The sequence below is a fragment of the Nematolebias whitei genome, chromosome 3 (assembly GCF_014905685.2).
Source record: "Nematolebias whitei isolate Nwh7 chromosome 3, NemWhi1, whole genome shotgun sequence".
NCBI lineage: Eukaryota > Metazoa > Chordata > Actinopteri > Cyprinodontiformes > Rivulidae > Nematolebias > Nematolebias whitei.
The window spans coordinates 2,002,528-2,017,781 of NC_056500.1; the positions used below are offsets into that span (position 1 = coordinate 2,002,528).

Consider the following 15,254-nt stretch of genomic DNA (forward strand, 5'->3'; position numbering starts at 1 on the left):
AACTCCAGATTAACTCTGGGTTAATTCAAAGTTAACTCCAGGTTAACACCAGGTTAATTCCAGATTAACTCCAGATCAACTCCAGTTAAACTCCAGATCAGCTCCATTTTAACTCCAAGTTAACTCAATTAATTTGAATTCAGTTTATTTATAAAGCACCAAATCACAACAAAGTTGTCTCAGGGCACTTTACAGAAACATTCACATAAAAGCCAATTAGTAAAGTTCTCTATCAAGTTGAATCTTGGCTTCGTTGCAGTCTCCCATCCTGAGCAAGCACAGTGGCAACAGTGGAAAGAAAAACTCCCTTTAACAGGAAGAAACCTCCAGCAGAACCAGCTCAGGACAAGAGACCATCTGCTTTGACCGGCTGGTTGAGAGGACAGGAAGGAGAGACAGACGAACACAGAATGGTAGGTCCAGGTATAGGTCCAGGTATAGGTCCAGGTCCAGATATTGGTCCAGGTGTACCTGAAAGACAAAAACACGTTAAGGATAGACAAAATAATTACAAATACAAACAGGTTGAACAAAGTAAAGACAGTAGCAGAGTGAAAAGTGTGGTCAGTTTGTCCTCCAGCAGTCGAAGCCTATAGCAGCAGAACTAAGGGACAGCTCAGGAAACCCAAGCCGACCCTAACTATAGGATTTATCAAAAAGGAAAGTCTTAATCCCAGTTTTAAAACTGGACAATGTGTCAGCCTCACGGACAGAAACTGGAAGTTGGTTCCACAAGAGAGGAGCCTGAGAACTGAAAGATCTTCCTCCCATTCTGTTTTTGGAAACTCTAGGAACCACAAGTAAACCTGCAGTCTGAGAGCGAAGTGCTCTGTTAGGAAAATATGGAACAATAAGATCTGTAATATAAGATGGAGCTAGGTTGTTGAGAGCTTTGTAGGTTAGAAGTAAGATTTTGAATTCTATTCTGGATTTGACAGGGAGCCACTGGAGAGAAGCTAAAACTGGAGAGATATGATCTCTCCCAGTAACTCCAGTTAAGGCTCTGGCAGCAGCATTTTGGATCAACTGAAGACGTTTTAAGGAAGTATTTGGACACCCAGATAATAAACCATTGCAATAGTCCAGTCTAGACGTGACAAATGCATGGAGCAGTTTTTCTGCATCATCTTTAGATCAGATGTTTCTAATGTTAGTGATATTACGCAGGTGGAAGAAGGAGGTTCTAGTAACGTTTTTAATGTGGGGGATAAAAGACATGTCCTGATCAAAAATAACACCAAGATTTTTAACATTAGAGCTGGAGGACAGATTAATGCATCTAAGGAGGGAGAAAGACTGAAACATTCATTCCTAAGGTGCTCAGGTCCAAAAACCAAAACCTCAGTCTTGTCTGTTCAACAGGAGAAAATTAAGGGTCATCCAGGTTTTTATGTCTTTAAGACATGCTTTTAGTCTAAGTAGCTGATTGGATTCATTGGGTTTAATGGACAAATATAATTGTGTGTCATCAGCATAACAATGAACATTTATCCCATCCATCCATCCATCCATTATCTTTACCCGTTTATTCCATTTTGGGTCACGGGGGTCGCCGGTGTCCATGTCCAGCAATCACTGTGCGAGGGGCGGGGGACACCCTGGACAAGTCTCCAGTCCATCACAGGGACACATAGAGACAAAAAACCATTCACTCTCTCACCTAGAGACAGTTCAGAGTCACCAATCAGTCTAACATGTTTTTGGTCTGTGAGAGGAAACCGGAGTACCCAGAGAAAACCCACACATGCACGGAGAGAACATGCAAACTACACCCAGAGAAGCCCCTGGACCGGGATTTGAACCGGCAACCTTCTTGCTGAGAGGCAGCAGCTCTACCAGTTGCTCCCCCGTGCTGGCCATGATGTAATATGTTTTTATTTATTTTATTTTTGTGGTGTAAAGAATCAGATCCTGAAAGAAAGTGGAGTTGTTTATGTGAACTACAGATACATTTTATGGATCATCTTTAAGTTTTTTATTAATTTACTCTGCTCAGTTTAAGGTCATCTTCCATCTGGATTCATTGATCCTCAGTATCAGATACAGTTATTGACCCGAATGATCTCACAGCAAATAATTTCATGTAGAGGACAGGAAATTAGAGCAGCATATTTAATCCCAAACTGTATATTTTATTAGTTTACTCTGTTTGAAGCAGAAGTCCTCGTCTATCTTCAGCTCTCAGGAGAAGCTGCAGGAGAACCAAGCACACATTTTAATTTCATTTATAGTCATGAAGACGGTTTGTGTGGAAAGAAACACGCAGGAGGTTGAACATGGCGAGACCAGAACCACATCAGAACCATGCACATTCATTTAATCTTTTATTTAACAGAGATCAGAACAGCCTGTCTGCAGACTGCAGGAGAGAAACACCATCTGGATCACTCAGAACCACGGCACATTTATTAGAACCACATCAGGTCCAGTTTAGTGGAGGAAGCAGGAATAAAAATTTAAAAGATGTTTTTGACAGAAACTCTGAGAAATCAGTTTTTACTGCTGCTCTGGAAACATCTTCACTCGAAGCAGAACTCGAGGTTGTTTTTTGCATGACAGAACTTGAAACAGAACCAGAACATCTTGTACTGACCACTGAGACAACACACCTGGCAGGAAGCTCCACCCTCACCTGGGTTTTACTTGGTGTTTTCTTCTATGCAGGTTTCTGATCAACTCATCTTTTTCTGGATTCACGGGTCCAGTTGAAGTTCAACAGAACTGGTCTCAGGTTCTGACCTTTCAGCGGTACCACATCTGGAGCTTGCGGCGGGATGCGCTGGGTCAGCCCACCTGGGTGACGGTTGGCAGCTGGGACGGGGACCAGCTGCTGGTGGAAGATCAGGAGGTGTGGCATGGACCCAAACACCACTTCAGGGAAGAGGGCAGCGAGTGGACCGGGGGCCGCTGGAGGCCTGGGATGCCGGTGGCAGGGAATCGGGTCCGGGTGGTGACACTGGTGGAACATCCCTTCGTGTTCACACGAGATGTGGATGATGATGGCAGCTGCCCAGCAGGTCAGTTCTGCTTGGACGCTGGCACCAACAGGTCAGTGACTCTGGAGCAGTACTTTAGGGGCGTGGCAGGCGGGAACGACACCTCACTCCCTCTGGAGTCCAGGAAGTGTTGCTATGGATACTGCATTGACCTGCTGGAGAAGCTGGCCGAGGACATGGGCTTCAACTTCGACCTTTATATTGTTGGAGACGGGAAGTATGGGGCTTGGAAAGGGGGGCGCTGGACCGGTCTGGTGGGAGATCTTCTGCATGGTCTGGCAGACATGGCTGTAACCTCCTTCAGCATAAACTCCGCCCGCAGCCAGGTGATTGACTTCACCTCACCCTTTTTTTCAACCAGCCTGGGGATCTTGGTGCGCAGTAAGGACACAGCAGCCCCGATCGGAGCCTTCATGTGGCCCCTTCACTGGTCCATGTGGGTGGGCATCTTCCTGGCACTGCACATCACAGCTCTGTTTCTGACACTGTACGAGTGGAAGAGTCCGTTCGGTATGACGCCTCACGGACGCAACAGGGTGAGAGTTTTTTCATATTCCTCAGCTCTCAACCTGTGTTATGCAATTCTGTTTGGACGAACTGTGTCCTCCAAGATCCCAAAGTGCTGGACAGGTCGCTTTTTGATGAATCTGTGGGCCATCTTCTGTCTGCTGGTGCTGTCCAGCTACACTGCCAACCTTGCAGCCGTTATGGTGGGCGAGAAGACCTTTGAGGAGGTCTCGGGGATCCACGATGCCAAGGTAAAACCATCATTTAGCTTAGTGTCCTCTTCAGGTTTCGTGCTTTTGCTTCTCATGCTTTTGAAGGAAGTTTGGATCTTGTGCATCAGGCTGAATACTGGTGTCTACACATTGTTGTGACAGAGTGAATACATTTGTGTTGGAAACCTCTGACTCTTGTGATTTGGCTCATGCACAAGGTCTCTCCTGTAAATGAGTCCTCGTGGCTCAATGAGACTAACCAGTAGAAATAAAGATTGAATGAATGAGTTTCAATAACTTCATCCTCCTCACTTGTACAGAAGCTTTTTCACTTCATCCAGGTCCTGCAAAGAGCTTCATGGTTTATTTCCCATTCACACACTCAAACTGAACTTTCTAACTGCACTAAATACAACATGTACTGTACACAACTGTGTATTCTCATTCATTATAAGAATCATTAGGCATTATGGGTGATTGGAGGGGGGTTGGTGTTCTGCTCAAGGACACTTGGGCAGGCTGCAGGGACTGGGGATTGATTCACTGATGATGACCTCTGTGCCACTGGACCACAGCTTCCTGTTCCTGTCACTTGAATGACCAAGAAAAGCAGGTCTGTCCTGAGGCGTGTCAGTCAAATCCTAGTCCTCGGGGGTGCAGTGACGCGAACAGTAAGCTGGCTCCGCCCCCGTGGAAATGTAACCCAAGGTGAGCTAATCTCCGACAAGCAAACCATCAAGACAGCTGGTGGAGGAAGTGAAGCTCGCAGCGTTACCTGAGACGTTTGGACCTTATCAGCCAACGTTAAGGCAAAGAAGACAGACTAACCAAAAAATTAAAGATACTAATAACTTCAAATTACGGCAGTGGATGTTTTCGTACCTCAGAGCAACAAATGGCAGAAAATTAGAGTGAAATTCAGAATGTCCTGAGTGTAAATTGGACATTACACAACCTGTTAAACACTTTGCACAAAATTAGTTTAGTGTTAACTGATCATAGCAAACAAAGGCTAATTTATCTAATTGTTTTTGTTTTATTTTAAGCCTGTATTTTATTTCTGTAAAACACTTTGTGCTTTTTATCTATGAAAAGTGCTGTATAAATAAAGTTTACTTACTTTATGCAACCAAAGGTTGCAACATATATCTACATATATAACACACAAAACCAATCACAACTAGCTTTAAGCATTAACCTTTAATTTAACCTTTAAGCATATGATGTAATTAATTATGACAGAAAATGAAGGATTTAGTTACCATCGTACAGATGAACATGTTTATTACTGTGGTATTCAGCTGCTCATGGGGTCGGCCGCAGGGCTTTATCATCTTTTACATTTTTCCAGACTCCGTTTAGGTTTTGGAAATGGAATAAACTGTATTAGATTCATACTCAGTGTAACACGTGCCTGAACTGCATGGTCCCCACTGACCATGTTTAACCATTTTTCTGATGATTTTTCATGAAATTCCTCCGACCGCAAAGTGACAGTGACCAACAATGTTGTCAGAGGAAAAGGGGGTTCAGTTCCTGCAGGTAAGGGGCGTTTCACTTTGGGATAAATTGTGATGCTGCTTGGTCAGTTGCTGAGGAACCTACTGAATTGATTTACAGATGTTGTCATGTCAGTTGAATCCTGGTTCTCTCGACCTTTCGCCCCACAGCTTTTAAATGTTTCTCTGCTCCAACACTTCTGAATAACAAGTGAATTACCTCGTTAGTGGGTCACCACGGTCTGCAGAGCCCTGTTAATTAAAAAACACTTCCAATCAGAAGTGCTTTATCATGTCTGAGGAGGAAAATGGAACCAAAATGCAGAACCAAAACTCAAAGAACCCAAAGGTGAAAGTAAAGAACTAATTTGTTGACAAAAATAAAACAAAGGGCTGACGAGGCAGCAAAAAGCACGAACTAGAAAAACTCAAAGGTGCAAACATGAAAAGCAAAAATATTCATAAGCAAAAAAACTCTGGAAAGGAAAAAATATGAACGGCCTGAAAGCACAGTCCACGGACACAAATGTACGGTGGCCCTGAGGTTTAAACACGTTACATAATGTAACTGTGTTTCTGCAAATGTAATTCCATTTGTTCATAAATTATGTTTTTTGATTTGTAGTTGCCCCTCGCACAGTGATTGCTGGACATGGGCACCGGCGACCCCTGTGACCCAAAATGGAAGAAGCAGGTAAAAGATAATGGATGGATGGATTTTTAGCTGTGTTTTATAATTTGTAGTTGTGTTCTTTGACTTGTAATGCGTTTAAACCTCAGGCCCACTGTACTACGGTGTAGAAATGAGAAAAAGACACAAGCTTCAAGATACTCAAAGCTCTTTACAACACAATCCGTGCCATCATTTACCTCCAACGCACACATTCATCCAGCACTTTACTACATCTCTACAAAGATAATCTGGATGTGAAAAGACTAATCAGAGCTTTATCACATTCATACACCGATGGGACACACATCTGATGCAATGAGGGGTTCAGTGTCTTGCCCAGGGACACTTCAACATGTGACTGAATAGTGGTAGAATCAAACCCCCAACTCAGGTCTACAACTACTACAGGTCTCTCTTGTAAATTAGTCCTCACTCAGGACTCAGTGAGACTAACCTGTATAAATAAAGGTTGAATGAATGAAAAAACTATCCCATTGGAAGATGACTGCTCTAACCGCTTATCCACAGCTGCCCCATAAATACTTTATACATAAATACTAAACAGTAACACAACAGGCACAGATCATGACATGCTGGAGCAGGGAAACATCTAGAATCTGAAGAAAATATAGTATTCCTTCTTTAATAAGAATTGAACACCTCTGATTTAGTGTTGGCTTTTAAAAAAATTTAAATTCATTGGGCAGCAGTTTGAGCTGGTAGGTCACTAAGGAGATAATTATACATTATAAAGATAAATCCTATAGTTAGAGTTGGCTTGTTATGCTGCTATAGGCTTAGACTAATAGAGGACAAACTGACCTCATTTCCTTAAATGAATTGTTAAAATTGAATAGTTTTCATTTGATACTATTTCTACCTTAACATGATTCTTGACCTGCCATTGTGTATCTGTTCCTACCAAACCCAGCCGGTCGAAGTAGATGGCCGTTTGTCCTGAGCCTGGTTCTGCTAAAGGTTTCTTCCTCATGAGGGAGTTTTTCCTTTCCACTGTCGCCTTCATGCTTGTTCAAGATGAGAGTTCTGTGATGGAGTTAAATTCAAAGTGTAGAGATTGCGGTTTGTTTCCTGGTGTCTAGCCCCATCTTGTGTTATGTTTATGTCTTGTGTTCTCCTGATCCCTAGTTTCTGTTTTTTATAGGCTTTGTGTTTTCCTAGTATGGCTACATCTAGTGTTGTGTCTCTGTTCCTGCACTCCCTGGTTTCCCAGTTTATCATTTCCTCTAATGTGTTTCAGCTGCGTGCCCTCACAGGTGTTAAATCTCGTTAGTCATATAGAAATCTGTGTCTCTGTGTTAGTCCTTGTCCTGGCATTGTTATCTGTCCACTGGTGATGTCCTGGTCTGCTCCTTGTGAACTCCTCGTTGTTCATGTGTTTTGCTGCACCAACAGCCTTTTGCTTTTGTAAATAAATTATTTAATATTTCTCCTGAGTCTTCGACTGCCTGCCTGCACCATTGGGTTTATCTGCACCAGCCCCATCACAACACAAAGCAGTCTGCTCCTCAGATAGTGTTAACTTGTTTTTATGTATGTGAATATTTCTGTTAAGTGCCCTGAGACGACTTCTGTTGCGACTTGGCGCTTTATAAATAAACTGAATTGAATTGAATTAAAGAAATTTAAAATACTAAAATCAGGAGCATGTAATATGAACCAAACTCTCACACCCACCGCTTGCATAAGGACTGAATGGCCCATAACAAAGGACCCCCGATCCCATACTCGCAGACCAACAAGGCTTCACAGTCAGCCAACAAGGTCCGATAGGACTCCTTCTTCAGCTTGAAAGTCTCCCTCAACCAATGTATCTACCACTGGGTTTAAGGATGGCTGCCCGAGAGGCACCAATAACCTTTGAATCACAGCTCAAGGCAGCCGCTTAGAGAATGGAGGTGCATATTCAAGGATTCAAATATTCAAGGATCTTTATTTGTCATACGCACCACATGTGGTACATGAGGTGGAACAAAACTGTGTACACAAGGTCCCAATTACATCCAACAAAAGTATAAAATGTAAAAGAAAAACAGTAATAAGATCTAAGATACAAACCAAGAAAAAACGTTAACTAAAAATACACTAACCACTAGTAGTACCAAAACAATACGCCAAACAGCAGCACTAACATGAGTCTGCGTGAGCAGATGAGCATGAACAAGCACAGCAGCACGTATCATGTCCTACTATAACTCATTTTACCCAGCCTTTGTTAGTATGGTTGAAGCTCTCTCAGCGATGTGAGTTGGAGATTCTTCTGATGGGTTCATCCATCAGGTATTCCTCGTAAAACCTCACTACATGTTTTTTTTTCCTACCAGGTCTGTCCAGCATCTTCCCCTGTCATCTAATCCAGCTCACCACCAGATGTTGATCAGTTGACAGTTCAGCTCCTGTCTTCACCTGAGTCTCTATCAATACAGCTACAGATCAGATGATATTACTACAAACTCTTATCATCAATCCGTGTACTAGTGCCATGTGCACTTATGGACACCATTATGTTCAGACATGGTGTTTGTAACAGACACGTTTTGACTAGGACAGATGTCCAACAACAGAACACCATTTGGGTTTAAATCAGAGAAACAGTTCCTCCCAGTCATGCCCCTCCAGGTCACACTGTTACTATCCATGTGGGCATTGACGTCCCCTAGCTAAATAAAGGAGTAGCACCTTCCAACACCCTTGCTAAGGGCTCCAGCAAGTCTGACTAGTCTGACCAGTCAATAAAAAAAAACATCAAACATACAGGCACCAAGCCATGAAAACCCATGGCACCTTGCACCCTAATTGTATGGCTCACAGGAAGGCAAACTTGTGTAACTTATTTGGACTGAGTGCAACCAGACCCCTTGAGTAGAGGCCCATTAAACAGGTTTTTGCAGATGAGCCCCTCCCCCAGACCTGGCTTCAAGGTGGGACCCCCGTTAACCCACATCTGAGCGAGTGTAGCATGAAGATGTGCTCCTCTGCCTATGACCTCTGACCCTTAGGTTGTCAACTAGACTCACCTTGAACTGTTTTCTTTAATGCTACTGTTGACTTGAATAATGTCTGATGTTTTCACTCATTGACAGTCCTTGGATTCAGAGTCAGCTATAGTCTGACTAATGTTTACTCTTTTCTTCTATGCTTTTAATAAAGAAAAAAATCTAAATCATTAATGAAGTTTGTTTTGTTTGATTATGACAGAAACATGAACAATGTTGGTTACCAGTATTGTTTGCAATTATTATAATGAAATCGTGTGAAATATGTTTTAACATACTTTCTCGGAGGAAGACGGTGAAAGATTCGGGATGGTGTCGGCACGATGGCTCGCGTTCTTGCTGAGCTCTCATCAGTGCTGTTTAGGGCTGCCTGGGAATGTTCTCACCGCCTCCACATTGGATTCTTCTGGAGTCAGCGTTGTTGTGTGGTTGGGTCGACGGAGCTGCAGGATGGCCTCCGGGTTTGGGAGGTCGGGGACTGCAGGCTCTGTGGCTGCTGGTCCTGGTCCATCCTTGGACCGTGGTGCTTCTGGAGCAGGGGGGTGTCAGCTCTGCCCATGCCGGGCTTTGGGGAGATAGACGGGTTGGCCCTGGGGTCGGACATTCTGGCTTTGGTGAAAGCTGGAATTTTGGTGATGGTTGGGTTAGGGATGGGCGCTGCCCTGGCAGAGGGCCTTGACTTGATTGGGGGTGGGCTCCAGGTTATGGTCGTTGGCAGCATTGTGGCCCTCAGAGCAGAATTCGACCAGGAGGGACTGGGTGTGGGGGAAGCCACAGACAGGCTTTCTGGCTGGTTGGGTGAGGTGGGGGTTCTGTGCAGTGGTTTGGCAAGGCTGGGGGATGGGGTGGGTAAGCTGGGGAGGAGGTTCTAGACTATGGCGGGGCATGTGGGAGGGAGCAACGTTAGGATCATAGTTGTCCCTGGGTCTCCAGGGTCAAGCGCTCCCCTGTTGATGGCTGAGGTGCTGGCGGGGGTGCTGGGACTGGGTGGACCACCACTGGTCAGCCATTTGCACCAGGCCTTGCATTGTTACCAGGATTGTGTGGAGGTGTTGTGGCACATGCGCGGTCGTAGCTCATTTCACTCTAAAGCCTCCAGTATACTGCTGCGTACGTCCGTTCACGCGTACGTACGCGTGTACTGTATGCAGAGGGTTCAGACATGATACTCCAGTGTACACCCCGAGGAGCTGCAGAGCAGCTTCACAGACAAGGGGTGTTTACCTTCGGGACAAATTGAGGTCGCCGATTGGTCATTTGCTGACACACCTACTGGATTGATTGACAGGTCGGAAAAAAGAAAAAAAGCGAGCGCTGGCAGCCTCAGCCGCAGCGGTGTTCTGTGTTTATATTTTGTTAATAATAAGATCTAAAAATATAAAAAAAACAGGGAGCGCTAGCTCACACATCAGACCAGCTCACCAGGAAATCTCCAGACCCTCCTGCAGCCACACTGGACCTGAGTTTAATTCGCTCCCTGGGCTGCCACCTTACCGTGGTGGAGGGGTTTGAGTGTCCCAATGATCCTAGGAGCTATGCTGTCAGGGGCTTTACGCCCCTAATAGGGTCACCCATGGCAGACAGGTCCTAGGTGAGGGACCAGACAAAGTGCAGCCTTAAAAACCCCGATGATGAGAAAAATAAACGGACCTAATGTTCCCTTGCCCGGACGTGGGTCACCGGGGCCCCACTCTGGAGCCAGGCCTGGAGGTGGGGCACGCAGGTGAGTGCCTGGTGGCCGGGCTTTTACCCATGGAGCTCGGCCAGGCACAGCCCGAAGAGGAGACGTGGGTCCCCCTTCCCATGGGCTCACCACCTGTGGGAGGGGCCAAAGGGGTCGGGTGCAATGTGGGATGGGTGGTGGCCGAGGGCGGGGACCCTGGCGGTCTGATCCTCGGCTACAGAAGCTGGCTATTGGGATGTGGAATGTCACCTCACTGGTGGGGAAGGAACCTGAGCTGGTGTGTGAGGCTGAGAGGTTCCGGCTAGAAATAGTCGGACTCACCTCTACGCCTGGCTCTGGCTCTGGAACCAGTTTCCTTGAGAGGGGCTGGATACTCTTCCTCTCTGGAGTTGCCCCTGGTGAGAGGCGCCGAGCAGGAGTGGGCATACTTATTGCCCCCCAACTTGGTGCCTGTGTGTTGGGGTTCACCCCGGTGAATGAGAGGGTGGCCTCCCTCCGCCTACGTGTGGGGGGATGGGTTCTGACTGTCGTTTGTGCTTATGCACCAAACGGCAGTTCGGATTATCAACCCTTTCGGAAGTCCTTGGAGGGGGTACGGGAAAGTGCACCTCCTGGGGACTCCCTTGTTCTGCTGGGGGACTTCAATGCTCATGTGGGCAATGACAGTGAGACCTGGAGGGGTGTGGTTGGGAGGAACGGCCCCCCTGATCTGAACCCGAGTGGTGTTTTGTTTTTGGACTTCTGTGCTCGTCATGGATTGTCAATAACAAACACCTTGTTCAGGCAAAAGGGTGTCCATATGTGCTCTTGGCACCAGGAGACCCTAGGCCGCAGTTCGATGATCGACTTTGTCATCGTCTCATGTGATCTGTGGCCACATGTCTTGGATACTCGCGTGAAGAGAGGGGCGGAGCTGTCCACTGATCACTACCTGGTGGTGAGTTGGCTCCGATGGTGGGGGACGATGCCGGTCAGACCTGGCAGACCCAAACGTATTGTGAGGGTTTGCTGGGAACGTCTGGCAGAGTCTCCTGTGAGACAGAGTTTTAACTCCCACCTCCGGGAGAACTTCGAACATGTTCCGAGGGAGGTGGGGGACATTGAGTCCGAGTGGACCATGTTTCGTGTGTCTATTGTCGAGGCGGCTTACCAGAGCTGTGACCGCAAGGTTGTCGGTGCCTGTTGCGGCGGCAACCCTCGAACCTGATGGTGGACACCGTCGGTGAGGGATGCTGTCAGGCTGAAGAAGGAGTCCTATTGGGCCTTTTTGACCTGTGGGACCCAGGAAGCAGCTGATGGGTACCGGCAGTCCAAGTGACATGCGGCTTGGGTGGTCGCTGAGGCAAAAACTCGGGCATGGGAGGAGTTCGGAGAGGCCATGGAGAATGACTTCCGCACAGCTTTGAGACGATTCTGGTCCACCATCCGGCGTCTCAGGGTGGGAAAGCGGTACGCCACCAACACTGTTTATAGTGGGAGTGGTGTGCTGCTGACCTCAACTCGGGATGTTGTGGGTCGGTGGGCAGAATACTTTGAAGACCTCCTCAATCCCACCGGCACGTCTTCCGCTGAGGAAGCGGAGCCTGGAGACTCTGGGTCAGGCCCTCCAATCTCTGGTGCTGTGTTGGGAACATGTATAAGGATGTTTGTGTGTGTGTGGCTGATCTGGTCTGGTGTGGGAGGGGAGGGATGGTTCTATATATATATTTTATTTCTTTTATCTTGTGTGTGTGTGTGTGGGGGGGGGGGGGGTTAAAAATAATAAAAATAAATAAAAAGACAATAATATAAAAAAATTAAAATAAAAACTACAAAAACAAATTTGGTCTCCTCATATGAAAGAATATTAATTTGTTATGGTATAGAATTCCCTGTAATTAACTGATTCTACTTCAGTGACTGAGTTCTGATTATTAAAGAGTGAATATATTAATCAAGTTATTACATTAAGTTGTTTTTGGTCAATAAACTGACCGGCTGCTTTGATGAGTGCAAAACACTTGTGGCAGCACAACGGCTCAGTGGTTAGCACTGTTGCCTCACAACAAGAAGGTCCTGGGTTCAATCCCCAGTTGGACCTGGGACCTTTCTGGGCGGAGTTTGCATGTTCTTCTTGCGCTTGCATGGGTTTTCTCCCACAGACCAAAAACATGATGTTAGTCTGCCTTCAGGTCCAGGCCTCCCTTGTAAAAGAGATCTGTAATCTCAGTGGGATATGCCTGGTTAAATAAAGGTTAATAAATATAAAAAAAATATAAAGTGTATTAAAGTAAAACTTAGCTTGCTGTTGTTGTCTGTCCATGCAAGTACTCTGGACTTTGTTGGTTTTGAACCAGTTTAACATGACTGTTGACAAGGAAGAGGACCAGCACTGGAGGAGGGGGCGTGCCAAAGACACCATCTTAGCACCAACATAACTGGTTTGTTCCACTTTGTGTGTCCTTGACTGATGAAGCCTTGTGGATAGAAGGTGAAACGTTTCAGCACCAAAAAAAAGAAACTGTTCAGATGACCTGTCTGAAAATTGTTGGATTGTATACCTGGATTATTGAGCATGGACTTTTTGATGATTCTGAGGCGCTCTTTGTCCAGCCTGTCAACTTAGACCAATCTGCCCTGAGCGATCCTACCTGGGTCAATTGCTCCAAACAGCATATCTCCTTCCAAACACCGTTTTTCTGTAATTTCACATAAAAATTAAACAAGTACAACAGATGAGTTAATGAGACAAAACTGGATTCCACTGTTCAGATGGAGGAAGAAGGTTTTGAAGGTAATTCTCCTTCTATTCTTCTCTTTTTGTTGTTCTTTTTCATTGGCGTGTCCAGCTCCATCATCCATCACAGGGGTTCCGTTTTGGGACGGTGAGAGAAAGCAGTGCTGAGGATTACATGAAGAAGAGTTTTCCAGAGATGTACGAGTACATGAGACGCTTCAGCAAACCAACCACACCTGAAGGTGTCGACACACTCAAGTAAGAGTGCCAAAAGCAGCTTCTGGTTCTGTTTTGTGTCTGACAGACGAACTGAGGTTCTCTGTGGTTCAGAGTAAATATTCAGACAGATTCAGGTATTCAGAAAATCTGAGGGTATCTAACAAAAAGAGTTAAAAAAGTGATGACATAATTGTATTCAGTTTAATTATAAAGCATCAATTCACAACAGTCACCTCAGAGCAATACATAAAATATATTCATGCAAATTATAAAAATACAAAAACACATACAAAGATTATAAAATGTACAAAAATATTCAACCATGTTGCTGTCTATTAAGAACTTAGTTGCCGCAGTAACAGTTTTGCTGTGTGCTGATGGACTTCAGTTGCCATAGTAACTGTACTGCTGTATGCTGATAAACTTTACTTGCCATAGCAACCATGCTTGTATGTGCCAAAGGATTTGAGTTGCTGCAGTAACCATACTGCTGTGTGTTGAGAGACTGTAGTTGCTGCAGTCACGGTGTTGCTGTGTGTTGAAGAACTTTAGTTGCTGTAGTTACCATGTTGCTGTGTGTTGATAGACTAGTTGCTGCAGTCACTATGTTTATGTGTGTTGAAAATTTTTAATTGCTGTAGTAATCTTGTTGCTGTGCGGTGATGGAATTTAGTTGTCATAGTAACTCTGTTGAAGTGTGCCGAAGGACTTTAATTGCTGTAGTTACCATGTTGCTGTGTGTTGAAGGACTTTAGTTGCTGTACTTAATGTGTTGCTGTACTTAATGTGTTGCTGTACTTTACATGTTGTTGTGTGTTGAAGGACATTATTTGCTGTAGTTACTGTGTTGCTGTGTGTTGAAGAACTTTAGTTGCTGTAGTAATCTTGTTGCTGTGTGTTGATGGAATTTAGTTGCTGTAGTAACCATGTTGCTGTGTGCTGAAGGACTTTAGTTGCTATAGTTACCATGTTGCTGTCTGTTGATAGACTAGTTGCTGCAGTCACTATGTTAATGTGTTGAAAATTTTCAATTGCTGTAGTAACCTTGTGGCTGTGTGTTGATGGAAATTAGTTGCCATAGTAACTGTGTTGCTGTGTGTTGAAGGACTTTAGAAGCTGTAGTTATCATGTTACTGTGTGCTGAAGGACTTTAGTTGCTGTACTAAATGTGTTGCTGTACTTAATGTGTTGCTGTACTTTACACGTTGTTGTGTGTTGAAGGACGTTTATTTGCTGTATCCAAAAAAGTTCAATCTGGTCCTCTGCACATTCAAATAAATAAATAAATAAATAAAACAAAGCAAAAAAATGTAGAAACGTTTCGTCTCTCATCTGAAAGACTTCCTCAGTCAGCAACCATGTTGCTGTGTGCTAAAGGACTTTAGTTGCTGTAGCTACCATGTTGCTGTGTGTTGAAGGACTTTAGTTGTTGTAGTTACCATGTTGCTGTGTGTTGAAGGACGTTTAGTTGCTGTAGGTACCATGTTGCTGTGTGTTGAAGGATTTTAGTTGCTTTATCTACTGTGTTGCTGTGTGTTGAAGGACTTTAGTTGCTATAGTTACCATGTTGCTGTCTGTTGATAGACTAGTTGCTGCAGTCACTATGTTAATGTGTTGAAAATTTTCAATTGCTGTAGTAACCTTGTGGCTGTGTGTTGATGGAATTTAGTTGCCATAGTAACTGTGTTGCTGTGTGTTGAAGGACTTTAGTTGCTGTAGTTACCATGATGCTGT

The 15,254-nt window shown here is 44.8% G+C and overlaps 1 protein-coding gene across 1 annotated transcript in view; it reads left to right on the forward strand.

The window, feature by feature from the left end:
- grin3bb (glutamate receptor, ionotropic, N-methyl-D-aspartate 3Bb) overlaps window positions 1–15,254 on the forward strand; it is a 41,760-nt gene that overhangs the window by 21,643 nt on the left and 4,863 nt on the right. The window contains exons 3-4 of the mRNA XM_037697765.1: window positions 2,665–3,754; window positions 13,414–13,559. Coding sequence (XP_037553693.1) covers window positions 2,665–3,754; window positions 13,414–13,559 — 1,236 coding nt within the window. The remainder of the gene's footprint in view (window positions 1–2,664; window positions 3,755–13,413; window positions 13,560–15,254) is intronic.